This window comes from Grus americana, chromosome 14 (genome assembly GCF_028858705.1).
Source record: "Grus americana isolate bGruAme1 chromosome 14, bGruAme1.mat, whole genome shotgun sequence".
In the NCBI taxonomy this organism is placed as follows: Eukaryota; Metazoa; Chordata; class Aves; order Gruiformes; family Gruidae; genus Grus; species Grus americana.
The window spans coordinates 6,704,744-6,723,094 of NC_072865.1; the positions used below are offsets into that span (position 1 = coordinate 6,704,744).

Here is an 18,351-nt window from a genome sequence, read left to right on the forward strand (position 1 = left end):
TCAGCTCAGAGCCAGACAGAGAGAGCTTCTGGCATCTACACTTGCACTGCTGCCACTGCTGCTTGGGGCACGTGGGACCCCCGGGGTGCCCAGTGGCGGGGTGCCTGCAAAGTCAGCTCCATCCCTAGGAAGACCTGACGCATTCGTGGCATGAGTAAGGCAGCAGCCGTTCCTCCTCGCTGCCCCGGCGGGGGGCTGAGGTCCCGGATCCCCCTCCCTGGCAGGGGTGCGTTTGACAGACAGCCCTTCTCCAGCCTGCCCAGAGCCGTCCCCTCCTCCCTCCCCGCTCAGCACGCAGCCATCCTCAACTCCAGGCAAACCTGTCCTCCAGCCCCGCTCCCCCTGTCCCCCCTACCCCCCTCCACCCTGCCAGCCCAGCTGGCAGGAAAGTGGCACCCCTCCTCGCCTGTGATCGCTTCGCCCGCTCCCCCTTCTCCCTCCCTATTGCCGGAGAAAGCGAGAGGAAAAAGTGTCAGAGCGGGGAGCGCGTAGCAACAGGATTCTGGGATGAAGAAGATTCGGCAGCAGCATCTCCGGGAGGTGAGAGCCGGGAAGCGGGGGTGCCCCCCCAGGGCTGGAAGCCGGGGAGCAAGGGCAAGGCATGCCCATCACCCCGCAATCCCCTGCCTGGGGAGCCTCTGTCTGCAGGCAGCAGACTTTTCCCTGGCAGGGACTGCAAACGGGGATAGTGTGCGTGCGTGGGGCTGAAGTGGGATCGTGGGGAGAGGGATGGGGGGGCATTTTGTAACGACTGCTTCTGCCTCACTGCAATTAGCAGACCAGAGAGGCCTTGCACTGCGGGCAGAGCTGCCTGCTGCCCGCTCCGGTTGGGTGGATGCTCTCTCCCATCCCTTCCCTGCGAGCAGGTGCTGCCGGCGATGATTCATGTTGTGTCTGGCTGGGTGGCTGTGGGTGGGCACCCGGGGGCAGAGCTGGCTCCCCATGGCGCGGCTCCCCAGGGATGCTGCTCCCGCCAGCCCCAGGGACTGCCCGGTCTCGTGGGGTCTCTGGGGGGAGGGTGGTGAGGGGTTCCCCCCCCGGGCCGGGATGAGCACAGGGAGCTGGGCAGTGGCTTTCCACCTGCAGCTGGGATTGCCTCCTCCTCCGTAGGATTTAAAGCGGCGTGGGCAGTGCTGGACCCTGACCTCCCCCGGTCTCCTTTGGCAGCTAGCAGAGCTAGAAACCCTTTTTATGTCCTGCTGGAAATCCTTTTTAAACCCAGCTTTCAGGCTTTCCTGCCCTAGGCTCCCCTCCACGGCCACTTTGCTCTTACCAGGCTCTCTGGGTCCCCGTCTCCCGCCATGTTGGGGACCAAGTCCCTTCTCGTGCCGTCCTGCATGGGGGCACGGTGGTGCAGAGTGGCAGAGGCTGGCAGCCATGGCTCCCTCGTGGGGACACGCTGCTGGTGGGTCAGCCCTTCCCAGAGCACACCAGGCAGCGACCCAGCTCTGTGAGCCCCTTGGGCTCTGCCCTCTGCCAAACCCTGCCCCCTAACCACAGGGCTGGGTGACTCCAACCTATGCCAGCCTTCAGATGAATGAAACCCCTGGAGAGTTTCATCCGTGCCAGGAAATTCCTAGGATATTGGGATATGACGTAAAAAAGCCAGCAGTAGCCTGGTGAAAGCCAGCAGCTATCTGATGGCCCCAGCAGCCTCAGGGCTGCCTACCTTCCTCCGCTGTTGTTTGGAGACATCATGTGGCTCTTCCCTCTCCTCCTCTTTCCTACAAATTGCTTTTTCAGATGACTTTGTGACTGCACAATCCATTAAAAGTTGTATTTGTCCCTTCCAAAAGCTTTCTGAGATACTTGAAAGAATTTCTCTGCTGCTGGTGATCCTGTTCAACATTTTTTCAGGAATTCATTTAGTCCCACAGCGATCAGCTGGAATGAAAAGCAGATGTCTCTGGAGTTATTTTCCCTATTCTTGGTGCTGCCTAGGGCCCTGCTGTCCTTCATTACCCAAAAAAACTCTTGCTGCGCTCCAGATGGAGAACCTGGTGCTCGCAGCCACCCAGAACCTTGGGAACACCGTGTCCGATGCCGGCATCGGGCTTGGCTGGAGTCGGTAGTGGCCAACGGAGGAGTTTGCACAGCCCAGGCTGCAGTGCCTGCCCCGGGACCCTGACAGCCTCCTCTCCCTCTTGTTACGATCCACTTCCCATCAGTGAGCCAGGAGTTTTAAGCCTTCTCATCAGACATGTCTTAGACATATGGAAATTCCTCTGTAGTAGAGGAGATCTTTCTCAGGCTCTAAGGATTTCAGGTTGACTTTTGCATAATGGTATTTCCAGAAGAGCTGAGTGGATGTTTTTTATTTGTTTATTTGCTTTGGGGGGTTATTTGGTAGAAACGGGCTAAAGCCCACGGAGGACAGTGGTGGGAGCTAGGATTTGGGCTGCCCTTCCCCGTACCCCAGGCTGCCGAGCAGCATCCTCCTGCCTGCGCCACTGCCGTCCTCTGCCTGCCACAGACTGCCTCAAACCTTCCCTGCTCCTTCCCCAGGGTTTTCGGATGAAAGGCCGTAAGCATTTGCAGCTGTGCATACTTCCCTGCGCTCTGGACATCACTGTAATGAGTTTGCTTCAGACTCAGCAACCTCCAGCCCCCAAACCCCCTGTGCTGGCTCCAGCATCGCTTGCTCCCTCTCCTGACATGTGCCGTGATCCTGGGCTGCGGGAAAAAGGGGGTTAACGCAGCCCTGCAAGGGGCTCTTCCACACCACAGAGATGCTTTATTTCTTCACTTCCTAAGTGATATTACATTTGAATTAATTTTTATGCTGGTTTCTTTTTCCCTCACAGAGATTAACAAGCAATTCAAACTAATCTGAAGTGACTCACACTTTACAGACGCACTGTGCTCGCACACGGCACGGATCTGCAGGGGAAAAATCTGGCGTCAGGTGGCATTTCTCCCAATCAAAGGCTGTGGTCCACGTGCAAAACACTGACAAAATAACCCCACAATGCCAGTCTGAATGGAGACAAAATATGATGAAAAAGTAACTTTAATCTGGCTGTTTTTTCCCATATACAGCTGAGTTTTGCACTGGTTTAAGTAAATTGGTTTACAGAAAATAATTAGCATTGGGCAATTTCCTTATGGAAGCCAGCTCTTATCTTGGCAGAGACTAAAGTGCTTTTTCTTCTCGGTGACCTTTGCTGTGCTGACTTCTTTGGGAGCATCTTCTGGTGAATAATGGAAAGTGATGCCGTGTTCAAAGAGGATGTTGTTGCCAAGGGAGCTGTTAGTCCCCGTCTGTTTATAACCATGAGATGGGAACCCGGTTTGAAAGATGGCAGTTGACGGTGGAAAGCACTAGAGCAATATCATAGAACTCGAGCACTTCAGCTGCTGCTGAAAAAGAAAATTCCTGTTATGGCAAAGGCTGAAAGGGAGCATTAATCCTAAAAAAAGGGCTGGAATCAAGCTCGTGTGTGAGATTTCCAGCAGTCTGAAGCAGAGAGGTGTGCATCTCTCTGCTATCTGGTACAAAGATGGGCTGGAATCCTTAAATACTACATTTTACAATTCATTTTAAGTCAGGCAAATAGACCAGGTTTTCTGTTTTCTATGGAAAGGTTATGATTTGGGGCATTTTTGGGTATCCCAACCATGGACCAGCCTCCATGTGAGTTTTCCAGCAGCATCCCTGGCTCCTGCCTCCCTAACCTGCCCGACAGGGACCGCAAAGTCACCATCCTTGGGGTCTATCTGACCCTTGAGCAGTCTCTGATTTCTGCCCTGGGGTGTCAAGTTTAAGCCACAGAGCTCCAGCTAAAGATATTCATAAGGGGAGCAGTCATCACCAAGAAAGGGGTGACAAGCTACATCCCATGGCCTCTGAAAAGGGCGACTGAGATGGGGATTGGGCCACAAACAGTTTGGAAAAGTTCCTGCCATACCCTTTGTTTTTCCTGCTTCTGTGTTGATTTCTGTGCTACATCTGATGGATGGGCACCTGCATTTCATCAGGTCATGCAGCTCCACTGGTGCCCTCTTGCAGCTGTTTAGGATTGAAGCAAAGGTGCTGGAATTAGGCGAGAGGATTTAATGACCTCCCAGCATCCCTGCTTTCTGTTTTTCTGTGATGTAAACCTGGAAAGTGAGAGGTCCCCAGGCAATGTGGTGGACTGGGAAACATTTTTTTGGAGAAGACCTGTCCCCACCCAGCAGAGACCTTTGTGAATGCAGGTTTTAGCAGCTGAAACTACTGTGAGGGATTTTGTGGAGCAATCTGACCACCACCCACAAATACAGGTTGCTGCAGGTCGTACCTGCTGTGCGCGCTGCGTTAATTAGCACGCATGGCCACGGCTTGGAGAAGTTGCTAAGCTGGAGAGCTGTGTTAAACAGCTGCAGGAGGGCTGCCAGGTAGCAATGGTTTTATAGCAAAAGTACTATATTTGGGTCACATTTTGACTTTTCAGCCTGTATTTCTGAAGCTTTTTTCTTCTGGCCCTTGCCTTGTGACGGTGGCATGCAGCGGGGATTGGCTTTTAATGGTGGCTTTTAGTGGAATGCCTTTGCTCGGGCTGTGCGTTCCAGGTTGCCTTTGGGAAGAGTTTGCCCTGGCTCATCCTGTCCCTCGAGGGGTTTGCACACCACGTGGGGACAGGTGTGCCTCTGCGTTCGGTGCCTTCGGGCTGCGAGCGGCACGCATGCGGTGCTGGTGGCTGAGGAGCGGGGTGCACCCTGTGAACGGTGGGAGCATGTGGCTATCGGCAACACGGCTCCTTGTCTCCATAGGAACCAGCAGCAGGAGCATCCTGACGTCTGGCCAGAGAGGAAGAGGAGGAGAGGAGGTGTCTTGCCACCTTCCCCGGGGGCTGTGGCAGGGTAGCACTGGGCTCTGCTCGCCAGCCAGCTCTGATCTCCCAGGGGACAGAGGTCTGCTGTGGGCTCTCAGCTCACATGCACACTGGTGATCCCTCCAAATCCAGGCCCCTCTCCCTCAACCACATCCCATGGGCTCATTCCCTGTGATTGCATCAACTCAGGGACATGGAGATGGATGCTTTTATCTTTTGGGAGTCCAGGAAGAATGGGAGACTTCCAGATGGGCTACTTCTGCCCTGGTCCTGGTGCCCTGTCAGCAGGGATCCCAGCATCCTTCTGTCTCTGTGCCTCAATACCAGCCGAAGCTGATATACCCCCAGGCAGGGGCACAGCAACACAGGGCACAGGGGCAGGATGCTCATCCCACCCCTTCTTGCTGCCCTGTCTTACCAAGGGGATACATGTGATGGGATCTCACCTGGCAGCTGCTGGCTGAGCCTTTCACCTTTGGTGACTGCTGGTGGGATGGGAGCTGGCAGGGATGCTCTGCCACACTCAGGAGGCTGGGGAAGTTCAGATAGACCAAACATCTCGTTGCAGACCTGATGTACACACACAAACACCAAGGAGCCCTTTTGGTGCATCACCCCAACCTAAATGTATTGCAGGACTTGCACCTCCCTCTTGCAGAGCTGAGGCAGCCGGGGAGGAAGGGAATGGGTTAATCTGCTGCCTGTGCCTCACTGATCCAGGGCAGATTAGGAAAGCTGGAAGGAGGTCGCTCAGCAGGGACAACTGGGAGCACGTCACTAAATCCCCACAGTGTAGGCTTGTGGCAGTTGGAAAAGCGTGAAAAATGCATGGAGCATTTAATGGCAGCAGAGTGCCTGGAACAGCAGGGGCACGTGGGGCTGGGGTGTCGTGCTCCCTGGCACGCTGGTGGTGGTTCTTCCCCTGCTGTCCTCACACTCACGTTGTACAGAAAATCAGGAAAGTTCGTCGTGATCCCTTGAAAGGATTTCTTGGGAAACTGGGGTTGCAAGATGGGTCCTGGCCTCCCAGGGTAGACTGGAGCCATCCTGTCTTTCCCAGGGGAGCTCTGGCTGTGTGGGATTGCATTTATCCCCTTTCCCTGCTCAGCAGCAGAGCAGGACATTGACCAGGGTAGTGCACAGAGAGCTGCTGGGACAGGGTGTCCCCAAGGGACAAGTGTCAGTGTTGCGACTCGGGGTCACAACTTCACACCCGAGCTCTTAGTGCTCCTTCCCTCTTGCCCACTCTTCATGACCCTGTTTTTATTCTTTCCTCGACCCCTGGCTGCCCTCTCCCATCCCCTGCTCCCTCACTCAGCCGGTGACACCAGAGCTCCTGGTGAGCCCCAGCAGCCAGGACGGGGACCTGGGCTCCGAGTGCCCGGAAGACAGAGGGAACTGGACGGGGCGGCTGGATTTCCTCCTCTCCTGCATCGGATACTGCGTGGGCCTCGGAAACGTCTGGAGGTTCCCCTACAGGGCTTACACCAATGGAGGAGGTACTTGGGCATCCTTTGGAGTGGCCACATCTGCCCCTTCCTGAGCTGGGCTGGTGGGACGTGTCTCTGAAGAGATGCCTCTTGCCCTTCTCGGGGAAGTAGCATTTGTTGTTGTGGGGTGAAGCCTCCTCCTGCCCCCCATGCTTGCTGTAGGGCATTAGCCACCTGTACCCATGTGTGGAAGGGACTGACCAGCCCATGTCTGCACTCATCGCCTTGAAGACATCCCCAGCTCCATGCTGGACTGAATACCACCTGAGCATCCCCCTTGGTTTCCAATAGCTTCCTGGCCTGGTGTCCTCCAGGACTCAGCGGGGTCAGCAAATGCTTCCCAGGTATCGAAGGAGGGGAGCGAGCCTTTTGCAATGCAAGAGCCCGGTGTGATGGTGCAGAGTGCCCAGCTTGTTCAACTGCTCCCGGAGTAATTGCTTGTCACATGCAATAACAACTGGAGAATTTCACAGTGTTTGTGAAAGATTCAAGGAGAAAAGAGAGTCAGGAGTGGGGGGGAAGCACAGCACTGGGTGAATCACAGCCCCTTTCTCCTGCACTAATGGTGAGCCTCCGCCCCTTGCTGTCTTCCAGATTTTGGTGTAGATCCCTCAGGGCCACAGATGTTGAGTAAACTTTATTCCCTGTCATAGATGGGCTTTAGGTGTTTGCACTGTGTTATTTTTAGGTTTTGTCTTGTTTTGTTTTCTTGCTTCTTGCAGGAGCTTTCCTGGTTCCTTACTTCATCATGCTGGCCATCTGTGGGATCCCCATCTTCTTCATGGAGCTGTCACTTGGCCAGTTCTCCAGCCTGGGGCCGCTCGCTGTCTGGAAGATAAGCCCTCTCTTTAAAGGTGCGTGAATGAAGTCCAGAGCCTCTGCGGGGCATCTGGATGAGCTGCTTGATGAGGACATGGACCAGCAGCATCATCCCATGATCCTCAAAGCTCTTGTTAGAGTCAAAGGGTAAATCCTGGGGGAAGGTGGAGCAGGCTGGACTTCTGGGTTAGCTGGTTTAGTAGCTGCAAGATATGTATGAGATCTATCAGTCTTTGAGGCTCTAGATGTCATGACCAGCTCCAGAAATTGTATGAAAATTATTAAGCCAGCTAGTGTACGAAATACAGCATCAAAGCTTGTTAAAGACAAAGGTAAGAATAAAGCATTCAAAAAAAGATCAAATCAAATACTTTTACTCTCAATATCAAGTTGGAGTAAAATCCTCTGTATGATGCAATAGCTCATCAATTGAGAGAAGGCATGTCCAGAGGATATAATGGCAATAAGAGGCTCCCCCCACCAGGTGAATCTCTGAGTGGTTAAACATTTGGCTGCTGAGATCCAGTGTCTGACCCTGGTTTTGGATGTGCTCTGCTCCGGAGAAATGGCTCACTCCTTCTTTACCCTCTCCTTTCTCCAGGCGTTGGCATGGGCACGATCCTCATCGTCTCCCTGGTGGCCATTTACTACAATATGATCATTGCTTATGTTCTCTTCTACCTCTTTGCATCCCTCACAAGCGACTTGCCCTGGCAGCACTGCGGCAACTGGTGGAACACCGACCTGTGTCTGGACCACCACGTCATCAAGGCGGGGAACACCACCTTCCCCGTCAACATCACCAACACCGTCAGCCCCAGCGAGGAGTACTGGAGGTAAAGAGGTCAGCCTGACCCGGCCGTGGGGAGGGGTTGGTATCCAGCTGGGGAGAGCATGGGGATGGAATGAGTGGCGAAGGGTCTGTGCTGCATGTCTCATGGCATGGTGGGCATTCACGGTTGGCATTGTGGGTGCAGTGATGGTCTCTTGTGGTCAGCTGTGGGTGATATCTCAGTTTAGCCATTGGGATCACGTCCCTGGGATGTGGGAGGTGTCCATGATCTAGCACTGCTTTTCTGGCCTGGAGATATGTTAGACTGAAAGGCATCCCATGCCTGGACCAGCTGGTAATTTGCTCTCAAGCTGTCAGGCATCCCCTCTTGGGTCTGTAGTGCATGGTGGAGAAGTCACACCAACTGGTCCCCTCTCCCTGGCAAATAGCTGCCAGCACCTTGCTGCTCTCTATTGCTGGGATTTTTGACAAGGTTATTTTTTGCAGCAGAGGCATTGCTAGGTTCAGAGAGGGCCTCTGGAAGAAGGCGGGGGGTGCCCATGGCTGCTCGCTAGCGGTTCTCCTTTTGCCCTAGCCGGTACGTCCTGCACATCCAAGGGAGCTCTGGGATTGGGGATCCTGGGAGGATCCGCTGGAACCTGTGTCTGTGCCTGCTCCTTTCTTGGACTATCGTCTATCTGTGCATCCTAAAGGGAGTCAAATCCTCTGGCAAGGTAAGGGCTGGACAAGTCTCTTTTGGGGGAATCTACAGCGATGCTCACCAGTGCCTGCGATTCTCTGCACATCTGGGAAAGTGAGACCCAGACTGGACACAGACCATTTCAGGGATGGCTTGCACACCCAGACACCAGCAGGGCTGACACCTCTGGCTCTGCTGCATCCCAAGGATCCCGGCTCTGCCGGGTGATGCCGGGCGATGCAGTGTCCCATTCCGGGGACAGGGCTGTGGGGGGAACAAGTGTGTGTGCTTTTGCTCCCGGCTCTCCCAGCTGGCTCTGCTCTCCCGCAGGTTGTGTACTTCACTGCCACCTTCCCATACCTCATCCTGGTGATGCTGCTCATTCGTGGCGTGACCCTGGAGGGGGCCTGGAAGGGGATTCGCTTTTACCTCACGCCCCAGTTTGATCACTTGCTGTCTTCCAAGGTGAGCAGGAGTTAGTGCAATTTGTTCAAGACACAAAACTGAACCTTCTCCTGCCACCTCCAGCATGCAACAGAGGTGGTTCCCTTACTTGGGTGCCTTTTCTGGCCACCTCTTGACCCAAAGTCCTCTCTCTTGGTTGCTCCTAGACCAAAAGTATTTGCCTTTCGGCAATATGTTTTTGCTCCACACGTTGTCTATACCGCTCTTCCCACCAGGCCCAGCCCCGTGCCTGAATTTCTGGCTCTCCATGCAGGGAACAGGCTCACCACCTCTCCTGGGTACCAGGACTGTGGGCAGGATTATCCCAGCCCCTGTGATGGCCTGGGGGGAGGCGATGGGTGCCTGTGGTGGATTTGGCTGTTCGGTTTTTCTCAAGCAATCTCGGCATGCAGAGCGGGGAGTTTCCTTGAGTCAGCAGTGTTGGTAGCAGAGACCACCCAGTTTTACAGTGGCGTTTAGTGCCCCGCTGGGCTGGCTCTAAAACACTCTCGTTAGCTCTTCCACTATCCAGCTGACCCACTACAAGTGGCGAGCATGTTAGCAAGAAAGGCAATGATCTCATGGGCTTTGGGTGCCTGGAGGGCTGGGGAAGATGTGCTGGGGGCTCTGGGGAAGCATATTTCTAACTCCCTCTTCCTTGGGAGGAGGTTTCCAAACCCCTGCTCTTCTCAGAGCTGTTTCTTTCCCCCAGGTGTGGATTGAGGCAGCCCTGCAGATTTTCTACTCCCTTGGAGTAGGCTTTGGGGGCCTCCTCACCTTTGCCTCGTACAACACATTCCATCAGAATATCTACAGGTGAGAGCCAGTTGCTGTCTCATAAAAATCATGGGTTGAGGGGAGCTATGAAAATCTCAGCTGGTGGGCTCAAAGCTAGGAGAAGCACGCAGTGCAGCACACAGTCACCCAGCACTGCTCCTTGCCTGAGCACCTTACAGATACCTGGCAGCTTGCACAGGCTCAAGAGAGACAGAGGGATCTGTGGAAGAAAATTCTTCTAAATATCAAGGCACAACAACTGACTCAAAAGTTTTGGGCTGTAGATGCTGAAGGCTGAGGATATTTGAGGCTAGAGTTATGCATGTTTGTCCTGTCCCCAGCATCTGTTGCAGGTGACCAGCAGAGAGGGGAGTCTGGGGGTTGGGTGTTTGGGCTGATCCCCTCCACAGGGAAAAGCAAGCTTGGGAGGAACCCCAAAATAACCCATGTCACTAGATATATACTCCTTTTGCATCTGGAAAGTACATACCAAGAGAGGCCCTGGAGGAGAATCGCACTGGGTCACCTTGCTGTGGCATCCAGGGCTGGCAAAGCTGCTACGCACTGCTGTGGGCGCTAAGGAGCGGACACGTTCAGAGCATCTTCTTTCTCCTCTACAGGGACACCTTCATAGTGACCTTGGGCAATGCTATCACCAGCATCCTGGCAGGGTTTGCCATCTTCTCCGTTTTGGGATACATGTCCCAGGAGCTTGGGGTCCCTGTTAACCAAGTGGCAAAAGCAGGTGAGGCCAAACGAAGACCCTTTCTCCTTCACCCTCTTCCTGGGTGCCCTGAGGAGCAGCCCTTCCAGATGGAAGGCATCTGAGGGTGTCAGTGTGAGGGATGAAGATGTACGCTCAGCTGGCCAGGGAGAGGGGAGGGGGGAGACCAGTTCCTGCTGTGCAAACATTGAGCAACACCAAGTGATGTCTCATGAAAATCTGAGCAAGGAGCAGGCTGGTTCTCCTGCACCTCTGATGCAGGACCCCTCCTGCATATCTTGCAAGTGCCCTGGCAAGTCTCTGCCGTGGTGCTGCTCTTCTGGGCCCTCCTATCCTCTGTCCCCCTCCATGTCCAGCGCTCTCACCCCCTTTTCACCCTGCTGTCCTTTGCCTCCCCTAGGTCCTGGCCTGGCTTTTGTGGTGTACCCCCAGGCCATGACAATGCTCCCCCTTTCTCCATTCTGGTCTTTCCTGTTCTTCTTCATGCTGTTAACCTTGGGCCTGGACAGCCAGGTAAGGACAGAGCCCACCGAGCCAGCCATGGTGCCCAGGCAGCCCGGGGGCTCAGGGGACCCTCTTCTCCTTTGCCTGCAGTTTGCCTTTATGGAGACCATCGTTACGGCAGTGACAGATGAATTTCCCTACTACCTGCGGCCAAAGAAAGCTTCTTTCTCAGCTGTCATCTGCATCGCCCTTTTCCTGATGGGGCTCATCCTCACAACAGAGGTAAGGGTGTGGGGCTGGGTGTGTTGTGGGGACCAACTAGGGCCTCATTTTAGGGAGTAATTATGTCAGGGGCCACATTTGCAGACACGTGTATTCACAGCAGCTAATAAAGTGGAAGAGAGATGATCGATGAGCCTGGGCTTCCCTGGAGATATGAGGTCCAAGGGGAGTGACACAGCCTATTCCTGTCCCTGCACCAACCCCAGAAGGAGAGTGATGTCTCCTGAGGGTGCCTGACCGCTGTCTTTCCTAGTGCCTGCAAAGGGGATGTGTCCCCAAAAGTGGGAGGACATGGGTGGACGTTTATTGAGATGCTGGTCCCGGGGATGCTGGCCACTCTGCTTTGCCTCCGCAGGGTGGGATGTACTGGCTGGTCCTACTGGATGACTACAGCGCTGGCTTTGGTCTCATGGTGGTGGTGATCACTACCTGCCTTGTGGTGACACGTGTCTATGGTAAGGGGGTCTGTCCCCACAGGGGCACAGGGGGAGGGTGGCCTGTCCATCTGAAGAGAAGGATTTAGAGGGAGCGGAAGGGGAGCCAGCAGCCTCGCACTGGAGCATGAAACACCTCTGATCCAACTTCTTGTTTCTTCTTGGCCATCACTGGATTCACCTCTCCAGAGATACTTGGGGTGCTGAGGCTGGTCCCTCAGACAGCACCAGCTGGACTTCCCTTCCTGCATCTCCCAGATAGAATGGGAGACACTTCTTTGCTGTAGAGGATGCAAATCACCACTTTTGGTCAGTGCAGGGCAACCTGGTACAGGCACCTGACTCTAGGGGAGGGATCACTGCTTCTGAGTCCCTCTCCCTCCTCCAGGCATGAAGAGGTTCTGCCGAGATATCCACATGATGCTGGGCTTCAAACCAGGGCCCTACTTCAGAGCCTGCTGGATGGTCCTGTCCCCGGCAACAATGATGGTAATTGCTCAGCTTGAGGTGTTGGATGGTGCTGGAGAGCTGCAGTGGTGCCAGCATCCCTGGATGACCTCCCCTTGTGAGAAGCTGCTCTGTTGGCATTTTCTGCAGCAGGGACCATTCTGGTTCTGCTGGGAGGTCCAGGCCTTTTTTGAGCATGAGACCTCCAGGGGGCTCTGGGTTGACCTCGCTTTCTTCCCATTCCACAGGCCCTGCTGGTGTACAACATCATCAAGTACCAGCCCTCCGAGTATGGCAGCTACCGCTTCCCTGCCTGGGCCGAGGTCTTGGGCATCCTCATGGGAGTCCTCTCCTGCCTGATGATTCCCATGGGCATGGTGGTGGCTGTCCTCGGAGAAGAAGGGACGCTGTGGGAGGTAGGAGGTGTTGGGGCCTGGCATTGCTGGGGAACACCCTAGAAATGTGCAGGGGTGCCCACAAGCCCCTGCTGAGCCTGTATCCTCCCACAATTTCTGCATCCTCTCTCCTGGAGGTGTGTGTCCCTGTCCCTCCTTGCTGCCCATGGGGTGTGACATTTCCAGCAGCGTCCCCTCCTGCGATGCCAGGCAGACCCTGGGTCATGCTGCTTCCCAAGGGCAGTCCTGTGTGCATCCCCCCTCCAAAACAAGCCTGCTATGCCTTGCTCTTCGGGGAAATACATTGTCCCTAGAGTGGGGCGGGCATGGGCACAGGGGACTTTGCACCCATTTTGCAGGAGCAGTGACAGAGCAAGGAGGGCAGCTGCTAGGCTGTGCAGGCAGCCCCAGGCAGCACAGGTGGGATCCCTCAGCTGAAAGGCTTCCTCCAGGAGCAGGTTATGGAGCTGCTGGCTGCTCACAGCCGTCCCAGCCCTGGCTGGGCTTTGCTGCTCTCCCCAGGCTGTTAAAAGCAGAGGCAGCAGAGCTTGCTGCCCTCCCCAGGCAGCAACTCGCCAGCTAGAGCACTTACTGGCTGCAACCTGGTTTGGCACAGCTGTGGGCACAGTGGCATGGCCAGGAACCACCTTGGCTGAGGCTAGCCCCTTGCCTGGGTGACTCTAACCCCACACCACAGGGCCACAGCCCTGCAATAGTCCCTAGCCCCAGCAAGCCCTCACCACCAGCACCCACAGACCAAAATACCTCCCTGGCCCATAGCACGGCACTTATTCAGAGCTGCCTTCCCAAAAAGCTTCAGGACAAGCTTTTGGCCCCCATGCCATCCTCATCAGGGGGTCTTCCAGTCCCTCGGGGCTGGCAGAGCTCACCGTCCCCCAGGAGGGTGGGTGAGCTGCTGGGTGGGGGTGCTGTCTGGGGAGTGGAGGGGGTGCCGGTGCAGGGTGCCCGTGCTCCCTCCACCTGTCTCCTTTCAGCGAGTCCAGCAAGCCAGCCGGCCCGCCATGGACTGGGGCCCGTCGCTGGAGGAGAACCGGACCGGCATGTACGTGGCGAGTCTGGCCGGCAGCCAGTCTCCCAAGCCACTGATGGTCCACATGCGGAAATACGGGGGCATCACCAGCTACGAGAACACGGCCATTGAGGTGGACCGGGAGATAGAAGAGGAGGAGGAGGAGGAGTCCATGATGTGAGGGGACCCAGTGCCCTGCAGCCTGGGAGGGGGCTCGCCCCCCCAGTTTGCACAGGTTGCACTGCAGTACTTCAGGATGGCTCGGGGGGGTCTTTTGGGGAGCATTCAGGAGCTGCTGACCCTGCCGGCCTCCTCACCACTGCCAGGATGGAGCTGCAGCCAGTCCCAGTGCCCCCGAGGTGTTTCTGTTCAGTGTGACAAGTTGTGTGACCAGTCCATGCGTTTGTGTGACGGTGTCTGGTGCAAGTGTCCAGGCTGCTCCGCTCCCACCCTCGGCCCCAGCCCTGCCCTCCCCACGCAGGGATGCTCGGGCTGCAGGGATGTTCAGGCTGCAGGAGGTGGGGAGGAAGAGGAGGTCCTCTGTGTTGATCTGTTCTCTGCTCGTGTATTTAACTCCAATAACCCACAAACACGTGTGAGAAAGGACTGGAATGTCCTCCATACCCTGAGGACGGTGTGTGCTGGTGTGTTCCACTCACATGGGGGTACTCCAGCAAAATCAGTACAAATCAGTGTCCTGCTAAAGAAATCTGACCTAATAAATGAGCAGTTAAAAAGAATTAAAAGAAAAAAAAAAAAAAGCTTTATAAACAAACCAGCTTGGGCCTTTTCATGCTTGTAGATCCACCAGGGACCCCCGTGGGTCAGGACAGCTCTTCCCCATGGGGGGGGCAGGACGGGGGCCAGCTGAAGGAAGGGAGGAGGCTTGGAGACCTGTTCCCTGTGTGTGCAGGAGATCAGGAACATGTCTCAGCTGGACCCAGTCCCAAAGGAGGACCTGTGTCCATCCCGGACGGGGATCTGAGGGCTGTCCCTAGCCCTGGGTGCTGCTTTTCCCAGGGAAAGGCGAAGGGCTGGGTTTCAGTGCCTGCGTGTGATTTTGGGGTAGCTCAGCCTGGGGTCCATGTCCCAGAGACCCCATCTCCTGCCACCACTGCTGGCCTGGGGGGTGCTGGTGAGCTCCGGGTCGGGGCTGTTTGGCCCAATGCTGCCAGTCCCCATCACCCTGGTGTCGTGTGCGCCTTCTCCCGTGTACCATCAGCTCACCATTAAAAAGCGGTGTGTGACACAGCCTCTGTGTGGGTTATTTGAGGGGTCCTCAGTATGTAAGAAAGGCACATCTAGGGGGGTTTCCAGGGATGAGGGGTACAGGCCCGCTGGGCTTTGTCTTGTAAATCTCTGCACTGGTCAGGTAAAAGCCAAAAACCTAGGATAAACAGAAAAAATTAGGCTTTATGCCTGGAGTATGCACACAGCCCAGGTGCACTGGGCTGTTAACCCCATGGGCCACGCAGCCCTGGGTCCAGCTCCATGGGCTGAGCCTCCAGGGTGAATCCTGCCATGAGGCTGTGGTTTTCCTTAACAGCCCTTCCCTACGGTGGAGGAGATTTAATTACTGCCTTCGCCCCTCCGAGAGTGTAGGGCCAGCTCCAACAGTTTCTCCCCAATGCCTGGGGATGCTGAGCTCCTTCCCCATCCAGCTCTGCCCTTCCTTTTCCCTGCAGGACCACCAATGGCTTTCCATGTCCTCCTTGCCATACCCCACGGTGGTTGCAGCCCGTGGGGGTGATGGGGGTCCCCCAGCCCCAGCTTCTCTGGGCACATGAGGCTCTGGCAGCACGACCCTGTTGCAAAGCACCTTCGTCTGCCAGCCCCCGGGTTAATCATTAGAGGCTGGCCATAAAAGTGTCGCTGATGGAAAGTTCAGGCCGTGGCGGCTGGGGAGCGGGGAGGGCCTGCCATAAACATTTATAGCCCCAATGAATCCCTCGCTCTAACCTTGACACTATTTACTGAGCAGGAGGCCTTGGGAGGTCACGGTGTTGCCCATCGCTGTGGGTGCTGGCCAGGGAACCCAGGCTGGGCTGGCCCTGGGAGGGGCACACAGGGGGTCTGCATGGTGTGATGGAGCGGGTGACAGACTCCAGTGTTTCATGATGTGACTGCTGGTCACAATGTGCCAGAGAAAGCAGGAGAGTCTGATGCCTTCCCACAGCACAGAGATGGAGGTGCCTTGGTCTGACCAAGCTGGGCTGGTCTCTGCACGTCTCTAACCTTTTTCTTTCTACCCACATAGAGTCCTGCCACAGTCCCCAAATCCCTCCCCACAATCCCGGGATCCTCTGGGCTCTCCCTTGGCGGTTGCCATCAATCAGTGTTGCGTTGCAGAGCAATGGGAAGGACGGGGCAGACTATGCCAGTGATGTGGTGGGGGGCAAAGTTGACAGTGGCGAGGGGAAGCCAAGGGCAAAAGGTGCCAGGGCAGTGGCACAGCCAGAGGACATGTCCACTGGGCCACGTGTGGCTGCGCACAGGGAGGCGTGGGACTCGCTCATAGCAGCACGCCCTGTTCCCGGGACCGCTGGTGCATCCGTACCCTGCACCGCAATGTGGTCTGGGGTCCGACGCCATCATCCTCCCCACGGCCCCGGAGACAGGCACCCCCTCCTCTCCTGATGCTATGGCCTCCCAGCGCGGCCCGCTGCTCTCCCGGAGAGCCCAGGGCTTTCTCCCAGGCTTGGGCCGGCGCTGCCGGCGCGGCGATGGGCTGGGCGGGGAGGGGTGGCCGTGGGACAGGGCCAGTCCCGGGGTGCCCGGGTCTCTCCCCTCGCCCTGTGCCGGGCTGGGCAGGAGCGGGCTGGTGCTGACCCCTGCTGGGGCCGCGGCGCACGGCAGGGTGGTGGTGGGGGGTGTCCGCTCCCGCGCCCCAGCTGGGGCACCCCCGGCGAGCAGCGGGACCGCGGCTGGGACTGGGGTGTGCGGGGCAGAGACAGGGACTGTCGCAGCCCGTCCCCAGCCCCCCCCCGCCCCCATGTACCAGCCTGCCTGCATGGGCAAAGCCCGGCAGCCGCCCCTGGGAGCCCCCTCAAACCCCTCCTGGGCTCGGCTGGGGGGGGTTCTGTGCCCCGCACCCTGCAGCACCAGCTCCCCAAAAACTCTTCTTGCTGCCCAGTGGACGAGGGTGACAGCTCGGCCCCCACCTCCCAGCCAGGCCCAGGCAGCTCACAGGGTGTCCCAGACACCTGCAGCCCCCAGAGCCCTGTCCCTGGGAAAAGGGCTGGGTTGGGGGGGAGCCAGGTCTGGGGGTGACATCAAGCTCTCCCGAAGCCCCAGGGATGCTGGTGGCCAGGGGCAGGAGGCATCCAGGGTATCAGCATCCTGCAGGCAGGAGGAAAGCACCTGCTGCCTGCAGCCGCTGCCCAGCCGGCCTCGATGCTTTCGAGGACAAGAGCGTGGTGACGGAGAGACAAGGTGGTGGCAGACAGGCTGAGTCACTGCAGTGACGGAGAATCATCCGTTTCCATGCTCAGAAGTTGGTAGCTATTTATTGCACTTGAACACCAAGAATAAAACTGACACTCGCCCTCCCTCCCGCACCCACCCCACGCCCGGTCCCCCCCACCGCCCTCCCCAAATAGAGCATCCGATTTGAGCAGTGATCATTCTGTTCACAGCCACAGGTTCCAAAAAAACAAAGGAAAAGGAAACGAAATCAATCCCTCCCCACCCACCCCCATCAAGCTCCCACTGAATCCAACACGGTCACACTGCTCGACAGTTCGAGTGCACTTACAAAAAGATAAGAGAAAGGCTTCAGCTGCAACCGTACGGACTGACAGACACAAGGGGACAGGCAGCCACCCCTCCCCGGGGCCTGATTTTTTTTGTTATGTGACAAAGCTTGGTATACTCTTAATTATAATATATTTTTTGCAGTCATCTTAAATAAATATTTCCATAGAGATTTCCTGTATGTATATATGTATTTTTTTATATATATAATATATAAGAGAGAGAGATATCTCATTTTTTTCTTAAACCACTGTTAACATATTTTCCCTGCTTGTCCAAAAAAATGTTACAAAAGCCCTAAAGTTGTGCAACAGTTAGAAAAAAGGGACAACAACCCAAAGAAGGAAGGAGCCACTTGATATAGCCCCCTCCACCTTCCCCTCTCCCACTCCCTGTCGACCTGCGGGTGGGAAGGACATTCAGCCGGAGAGGCAGGGAGCTGGGTGCATGGCCTTTGGGGGATGGCTGGCAGAGGGGCCACCAGCCTCTCCTCTGATGTTCCCACAGCCTGTTCACATCTGGGTTTCCCTGTCTGGTACAGATGAGCTGAGACCTGCACCTTTGGAAACGGGTAACGGCAAGGTTTCTGCCCGGCTGTCAGGAGGGTGGTGGTTGCACCAAGAGAGTGGTGTACACCATGAAACGTGTCTTGCGGTGGGGGAAAAGGGTTAGCTCAGCTCCTGGGATGATCAGAGGAGATGGTTATGGGATCTTCTGCTGACAGACAGCGCTTGGTCCATGGGGCTACATGGCTGCCCTCTCAAACACGGCCCTGCTCTTTGCTGGTTCTTCCCAGCGATCCTGCCATGGGCTGCAGAGCAGACCGTGAGCTCAAAGCGGGGGCAGATGGCTGCTGCTGCTGCTGCCGCTGCCTGCTCCATCCTCTGGGGCTCCATGGGGGCATCAAGTCATGGAGAGCAAAGTAGGGGGAGGCAGGCTTGGGGTCAGATGGGGGTTCAGTGCCTAGCAGATGGGGCATTTACTTGAGGAGGGAAAAGACAGCTCTCCTGGCTGTGCCTGGCCAGG

The 18,351-nt window shown here is 56.2% G+C and overlaps 1 protein-coding gene across 2 annotated transcripts; it reads left to right on the plus strand.

The window, feature by feature from the left end:
- Positions 1-224: 224 nt before the first annotated feature.
- Positions 225-14,804, plus strand: SLC6A7 (solute carrier family 6 member 7). 2 transcript variants are annotated; one of them, XM_054841679.1, is made up of 14 exons: positions 225-540; positions 6,133-6,313; positions 7,027-7,158; positions 7,725-7,959; positions 8,491-8,629; positions 8,926-9,060; positions 9,752-9,855; positions 10,437-10,561; positions 10,941-11,053; positions 11,135-11,266; positions 11,622-11,721; positions 12,089-12,189; positions 12,396-12,563; positions 13,538-14,804. In XM_054841679.1, the coding sequence occupies exons 1-14, from the start codon at positions 508-510 to the stop codon at positions 13,751-13,753; spliced, it is 1,914 nt and encodes a 637-aa protein (XP_054697654.1). In that variant the 5' UTR covers positions 225-507; the 3' UTR covers positions 13,754-14,804. The 2 variants fall into 2 exon arrangements, with proteins under 2 accessions (XP_054697654.1, XP_054697653.1); XM_054841678.1 differs by having other exon boundaries at positions 10,941-11,266.
- Positions 14,805-18,351: the final 3,547 nt, after the last annotated feature.